The 7,954-nt window shown below is 32.2% G+C and overlaps 1 protein-coding gene across 1 annotated transcript; it reads left to right on the top strand.

Moving 5' to 3' along the window:
- Window positions 1–2,764: 2,764 nt before the first annotated feature.
- On the top strand, window positions 2,765–4,078 carry LOC128178012 (ctenidin-3-like). Its single transcript, XM_052844999.1, has 3 exons — window positions 2,765–2,792; window positions 2,975–3,709; window positions 3,978–4,078. Exons 2-3 carry the CDS (start codon window positions 2,975–2,977, stop codon window positions 3,984–3,986), a joined length of 744 nt encoding a protein of 247 aa, XP_052700959.1. The 5' UTR covers window positions 2,765–2,792; the 3' UTR covers window positions 3,987–4,078.
- Window positions 4,079–7,954: the final 3,876 nt, after the last annotated feature.

Here is a 7,954-nt window from a genome sequence, read left to right as displayed (position 1 = left end):
AAGTATAGAGCGCAGGTCTGCTCAAGTACGATTTTAACGTATGTTTTTCCTCCTACAATTACACATCATACTAAAAGATGGTACTTGATGAAGCCTGCACTCGATGTTTCCTAGTCGAAAAACCACCGAAAAACACCCATACCTTGCTACAAAACTTGATTTTATCAAAATAAGACAATTTTCATGACGTCATTTCTACGCTATGACATCACTGTGGTGATAACCTTTCACACACTTATTTTCAATATGTTCTCAACTATCTACCACCTTATTTTTAAAATTCTTCAAAAAACTTATATTTTGGGGGCAAAAAATGCATAATACCGCACATAGTCCTTTCATGAATTTCTTATTAAAAGAAGTATGTTTGATAACAAGAAGACTCCTTCCTTAACAGGATCTATCGGATTGACGTAAGTATGGAAGTAACAATTGTTACTTGATAATACGTCATCGATGGACCTGAATTTTGAGTTGACAGCCACATCAAGTTATTTATTATTTTACGCCTTGTTACTGTTTTTACAAATATATATTGCGGGTCAAATTATAGGATACTGTGACTGAGTCTGCGTCAGTATTTCACATATGATTTTCTGTGCACCAGTATTGCCAACACTGATATAACCATTTGTGAATGGTTGCTTGATGTGGACTTAGTCAAAAAGACTTCTGCAACAAGAGATTAACGCCATTGTTGCCATACACGGCGCTGTTGAAGGTGTATAAAAGCATTATATTGATTGTAATGCTGCTTTAAGGAACTGAATGTATCGTGTTAATACCCGAAACATGGTTAGTTTGATGAGCTGAAAACATGACGACATTGATAAAAAAAAATTGACGAATGTTAATTTTGACAGTATTACAATTGTAAGTTGAAGGTATAGTGAATATATGTTCAAGATTTATCTCTCTTACTCACACATTGTAGTCATCATCTGTGTGTTTTTTATGTCCGTTAAATTTGGTCTAATCACAAAATGCACTTAAAACATGCACATTTTGCGAATTTAGGCTGTCATGGGCTATCAGACAACTTCTAAAAAACTTTATGAGAGCCTATGAAAGGCTGAGTAAAATCAAGAATTAATTAAAAAGTTGTTTTACTTGTTCCTGAAAGTAAGAACAAACTTATAACTAAGTATTATGAATTTACAATATAGATATAAGTATATCGTAATTCTTATTTCTAAAGCCATACTTCATAGTTGTTTCAGAATTAGCTTATATCTACGACAACAATGTTTCAGATGTAATTAAAGAGTTGGGTCAATGGTAGGCGACTCAATATATTAAAAATACACTTGTAAAGCTAACGTTGTTCTAACCGTTTAAATCTTATAACTAAACGATTTATTCAGTATTATCAACTTTGGAAAATGCATAATAGACGAACACATACATCAAACCAGTGCGTGTAATTTATGGTATCTATATTGATTTCATTCATATTCACACTCAAATCAAAACACTTAGTCAAACATACAGTACGCTTTTCTTTGACATATCTGACACATTTTGCAGACCAAAAAATAGTTTAAAATAAAAAAAAACAGTGGATATCACGTCTTGTACAACAAGTAACAAACAATTCTTCAAACTGTGATATGAAGATAAAATACACATTACTTGCTTACAATCATTGCAAAAAAAGTTTTTGAATTAAAATTAAATTTATTTAAATACTTCCTATAAAAACAAAAGAGATACTTTGTTTAACATTAAAGAAAATGGGGTTTTTCCTCTGATGTTTTATAAAAAACTTTTATAGTCGTCTTGTTTTATCTTTATAACGTCTTCGAACTACTTATTCTTAAAATCAAAGACACTACTTGGACTCAATATTGTCATATTGTGACAGTCACATTACTTTACACAATAATTCAATAATTTTTACAGGTACATTGATAAATATTTTTATTTTAATCCGAATTTAATATTTTCTAAAAATACCCCATTAGAATAAGCGCTTTAAGTTTAACTAAAACCACCATTACTGAAAATAAAAGATTCATTCGAGTGAATGTATCTAGCCAATAGATACTTTTAATAAGCAACATTTTTTAGGGTCGCTTGGTGTTCTCTACAAATGGTCTCTTCACAAGACACATAAATTATTATTTGTGACAATTTCTTACCTAAACTTTTCAAAAACTTTTTTTGCATAATGTATGTCAGTGATTTTCTTTTCTTTGCCAGTTTTATTTTTAGGCTTCATGTTTTTCTATCCCCCTTTGAAATATATGAACTAATGTATTTTTATACATATTCCCAAAACGGATATAGAGTGTGAAAGTCAAAACGTTATCAGACATAAACAACCATAAATATACTAGTCTTACTTGACAGGCAGTTTAAGGACATTAATTGTTCATTTTTATTAATAATATGCATTTGTTAAAGACATAAAATAATCTATCTTTAGATTTGGCAAGGTCATTCAAAAACAGGTACCCTGAATTGTTCTCTTACTTAAGAATTTCGCAATTATACCTACTAAAATAATGAATGTTAAAATGATCAGTACACACCGTTTTCAGAAATTTAATCTTTTTCATTGACAATGGACAAAGTAACGAGACGCGTGTATCTGCGTGTCAATCTGTCAACCTTCTCATGATTTCCTTATCTTAGTATGATTTCATCCAAAATTTCAAAAACATTTTTTTATAAAATATTCATTGACCTGTCTACTTAAGGACAAAATGTAGAACTATATAAGAAGAACGCCACTACTTTATTCACAAAATTTCTTCGAAAAGTCTTTAGAGGCAGCAGAAACTCCAGAGGTAGGTTCGACTTAGGCAATATAAAGAAAATGTTAATTTCTGATTATTTTCTTTTCAAACTTAAAATTTTGAGAAAAATCGCAAAGAAATTGTTACGTACAAAACTCACAAATGAAATACTTCTCAATTAAATGAATGCATGTGTCTATTCTTTAACGTATAGATAATAATATATATCACAGATGCTGAGATTAGTTGCCCTTGCCTGTTTTGTGATCAGCGTTGCCGCTGACGGAGATAGTGACTACAGTAACAACGACTATTATCCTCACTGGCATGGTGGAGTTTGGAAATTCGGTGGAGAAGGAGTCGACTTTAGTGGCATCTCTGTCGGCGGTGGAATTGGTGGAGGCATTGGTGGTATTTCAGTAGGAAGTGGATTTGGTGGAGGAGCTAGCGGTATTTCTGTTGGAAGTGGATTTGGTGGTGTTTCTTTCGGAACCGGCTTAGGAGGAGGTGTTTTGGGTGGACTCAACACAGGTTTATTTGGAATTGGTGGTGGTTCAGCTGCCTCCTCTGCAGCTGCCGCTGGTGGTGCTGCCGCCGCCGCCGCTGCTGCCGCTGCTGGACGAAATGCTGCCGCTGCTGCTGCTGCTGCCGCTGGACAAAATGCCGCTGCAGCGGCCGCTGCTGCTTCATCCGGATTTGGTTACCCATGGTTTTACAATTCTTTCCCATACTCTAGCCAGTACTCTTTTTTCCCATCCAGTTATTCCGTTTTCCCTTCATATTACCCATCAGTGTCCTACGGTTTCCCTTCATATTATTACGGATCTTACCAACCTTTCGGATTCGGTGGATCTGCAGCCGCTAGCGCTGCCGCCGCCGCTGGACTTTCTGCTGCCTCAGCTGGAGCCTCCGCAGGAAGCTTTGGTGGACTTTTGACCGGAGGTTACGGACCTACCTATCCTAAAAAGGTATATTCAATTTGTTCGATTGGTCAATTTGATTAACTCATCAATTATAATTAAGCTGTGATATTAAATACTTTTTTAAATTTCTTACAGACCTAAATTTCTGAAAAAGGTATTAATAGTAAAACATTATTTGTTTTTGAACTAAAAAAGGATCAATCATATTTTAATTGATGTTTTTATATTAAATATATAGTCAACAGAGAATTATTGATCTCATGTTTTAACATATCTTTAACAGGTTGATATATTTGTATTTTATTATTTGTAGGTATACTGAATAAGAAAGAAGACCAAGTATACACAATGTAAATAATTGGTTATATCAGTATTCATAATTAAATTGTATATCATTAAATCACAAATACAGTATTAAGTGTCTTCTACATCCAATTTCATAACAGTTGTTTTAAGAAATGGCTGATTTTTTACAGTATATGTTCTTACATATACTATTATGGTTTAAACTTACAACACCAGTAATAATCAAACTAAATTCTGTGTCATTGTACAAAAATCGGGGAGACAGAGAGAAGGTAGAGAAGAAGAGATAGATATATAGAGAGAAAGAGAGAGAGAGAGAGAGCAGTCTGTTTTTGCCATACTTTTTGAATGATTTGAAAGAATCGACAAAGTCACATTCATAGTGGAAGAATAATACGACTAAGTTATAAAAATCATTTCATAATTTCAATTCACTGTCAAAACGCATTTGCCGTCGAAAAAATTGATACAAAACTAGAAGGTGTAAAGATATCTTTAAATAAGTTTCAAAAGAGGTTAAGCTATCAATATAAGGCAAATATGAGAGAGAGAGGAGAGAGAGAGAGAGAGAGGGGAGAGAGAGAGAGAGAGAGAGAGAGAGAGAGCATTTGAAGAGATCGGTGTATCTCTGTGTGGCTTTTCATTTACTTGTAGAAGTTTTGAGTTTAAATACTCGAAATAGGTTATAAAGAATATACATTTAATATTTATATGCAGATACTAGAAACAATCAAACACAAGATATTCTCTTGAATGCAATGATGTAATGTTACAAAAATACGAGGGAATGCAACTACATTATCTTTGTCGTAGAAGATTAGTAAAATATTGAAAAAAAAACTTTCTGTGAGACATTTATATCATTTTCCATAGAATAATTTAAAAAAACAATAATTTCTACTGAAACATAGTAGAAATAAGCCATGATTTCCTGTGTGCTACAATATGGAAGTCAAAAGGGAATATTTGCAAAAAGATATGTTTCTATAGTTAAAAAGTGGTATGTATTACGAAAGATAGAGATTTGATCAGGTGCCTAGAAAAAGTAAGCAACCCTTGCCGAATGGTCGCACCCGAAGTGTGCTTGTTGTCAAGATCATGAAAAACGCAAGAAACCGTCGTCAGTCCGGTGTATAAATAATGTTATAAGTAGTATAAAAAACGTCAGTCAACATTTGTAATAATAAAACGTTGTACTTGCTGACAAGGTCATTCTGTCGACCATAGAACTTGCGTAGAGCTGATTTTGATTGAGGTGTTGGTGCATTTGATAGTGTTGACCGATTTGGACGCGGTAGCTCCGGGTTTGAGTCTGGTGTGTCGCTATCGTGGTAGCATTGTATCCTGGTTAACCATGTAACTATACTCTACTAGTGCACTTTCTCCACCAGGGGTTAAACTGGGTCTCTGGCTCATGAGACGAGCTGTTTTGTGAATAAAAAGCATTAGCGCCGTAATTTGTCTGCTCTAATTGTATGCTATCCAGGGAGTAGAGAATGCTATGAATTGTATCGGTCTCGCCAGGGGGTAATATGTAGAAGTCGTGCGAGACAATTTACTTTGCAAACAATATCATAAATCCCTACCTTTACCTTTCTCGATATTCTTGTTCCGAAAACTTGTTTATTAGTAGCTTGGCTCGTATTGTTCGTATATAGAGCTTGCTCTTGCATAACGAATAAGTAAAGAGACATAAACCCCATAAATCAATCTATTTAGAATTTCGAAATAAACTGACAATATTGTCTCTATTTTCTAATATCAATTTTTTTTCCTTATTTTACTTTTCTAATCAAAACGTTTAGAAGCATTCGAAATTCAAAGGTCTGATGATGAACCTTTTGCAAAGTTTTTAAAATATGTATCTTAAAACAGCAACAAAAAGACTTAGTACAACTTTCATTTTTAATTTCAAACAAATAAACCATTAAGAAAATCGTAAATCAAAACTAAAGTTAGAGTCTATAGGAATCTCATAAACATGATTTAAATGTCTCATAGTAAATATTTGTTCAATGCAGTTGAACTACTTCCAATATTTGTGATATCGACTCCAAAAAGATCCCTTTAAATTTTCTCTCTCTCTCTCTCTCTCTCTCTCTCTCTTTTTTTTTTTTCATCATGTGTCTCATATTAGTAGTTTTAACCTCTATGAACCTCTATTAACCTTTATGAAGTGCATTTTCTGTATTAATTTTGCCACGGGAAATGAGTTTTTCAGAGTGACTTGAAAATATGTTCTTGCAGGTGCCAATCATAATTAACATTCAGAGCTTATTTAACACTGACATCGACATTCATAACATGACTTAAAGTACAACAATGCACTATAAGAAAATTAAAAAACGATAACTGCTACACATCCACAATGAATGTATCTGATTGCTGTTGTTCTTTTTAAGAACATGTCAATTTGGTACTTATTCGAGACTTATTAGGAAAAAATTTTGTTATCAAATCATTGTAGCATGCTTTTTTCTAAGATTTGTAAAGTATAATCGGTTTATGTGAATACTGAATTATTTGGATGAACACCACTAAATCTAAATAATGGATCAGTTGATTTTATTGGCAAATGCGTCAAAATATGCATTTAATATTGATAAAAAGAGTCGATTCAATCAAACAGTACGATTTTTGAAACATTGTGCAAGTTTAAAAATCATATATGCAATATAAATTGTTGAATGGGTTGAATTGGAATTAACAACTGCAATTTCTTTAAAGCTACTACATGTATAAGGTACAAGAATTGAACCTATTAGAATTCTAAGAAGATATATTTATTAATCAGGTCATGATCTTTTATAATGTGATGATGATAGTTACAAACAAACTTTTCACTACTTTACTTATCAATGCGCGCACATCCATCCAACAAATTTTTTGATCATAAAATTAGTATGTATCTTGTTTGTAGCACATAATCCAAAATGTAAATGACAATTAAGAGATTACTTATGTATACAGTTTTGTATAAGTTTGCACCTTGCTCCGAGATTAATTGCTAGTATATTAAATGGTTCTTAATAAAGAATTCATGGAAATACACTAATAATTAGAGTTAATTTGTATCGTTTAACGACAAATTAACTGCGCTTAGATTTATTGAAATTTTACCAAATTAATGTCATTTGCTGACTGAGTGGCAGAACTTATTTATTATGCCTTAGCTAACAATTTATGCAGATTATAATTATAGATTTATTATGGTAGATCCTTACTCAGCTTTAATTGGTTAAAGTACTAATCGTTTTCATTTCAGCATTTGATAACCAAATGAAATCATTTAATTAACTCAATAGGAAAAGCTAATAAAGACTGTAACAGTATACATTTCTGTTCTATTCAATAGTTTAATTACAAATATTAAATGAAAAAAGCATGTCCTGGTCTAGAATTTTATAATTAAAAAACAAAAACTAAAAAGGAAATGAATGTCTTAAAAACAAAACGAAAATATGGACCGATTATGCCAGAATTATCAAGAACTATCTGCTAAAAAAACCCATTAATATTTCATAAGTGTGTGACATGATTATTTCATCGGCTTTAGGTAATGGTGTACAGAAGTGTAAATGAATCTAAACTGCTAAAAAACTGTTAAAGACAGAAAGATCAAATCCTCCATTTCTAATTAGAAACGACCTTAATGTCACCGCAACAAGCATTTAACATTTTGAAATATATATATAAAGTTTTGCATTATTATTAATAAGTGAAACTATCAGGCATAAAAAAAATACTTTAAATATTTAATCCTTATTTTTTCATAGTTAAAACTGCTCTCTTGTTCATATAGCAAATACTAGCAGTGAAGCAAGTGAATGTGCAATTCAATACTTAATTCATTCTCTTGAATATAACTATTTCTTTCGTACGCGTACGCGAGTTGGCCAAATTCTCACCGAGACTAACTGGTTCGTAGTTTATGTTTAACTTCATTGAAAGGTAACGTAGGCAATCCGATAATTTCAAAAATAA

This window comes from Crassostrea angulata, chromosome 3 (assembly GCF_025612915.1).
Source record: "Crassostrea angulata isolate pt1a10 chromosome 3, ASM2561291v2, whole genome shotgun sequence".
NCBI lineage: Eukaryota > Metazoa > Mollusca > Bivalvia > Ostreida > Ostreidae > Magallana > Magallana angulata.
This window is presented reverse-complemented; position numbering and strand designations above follow the sequence as displayed.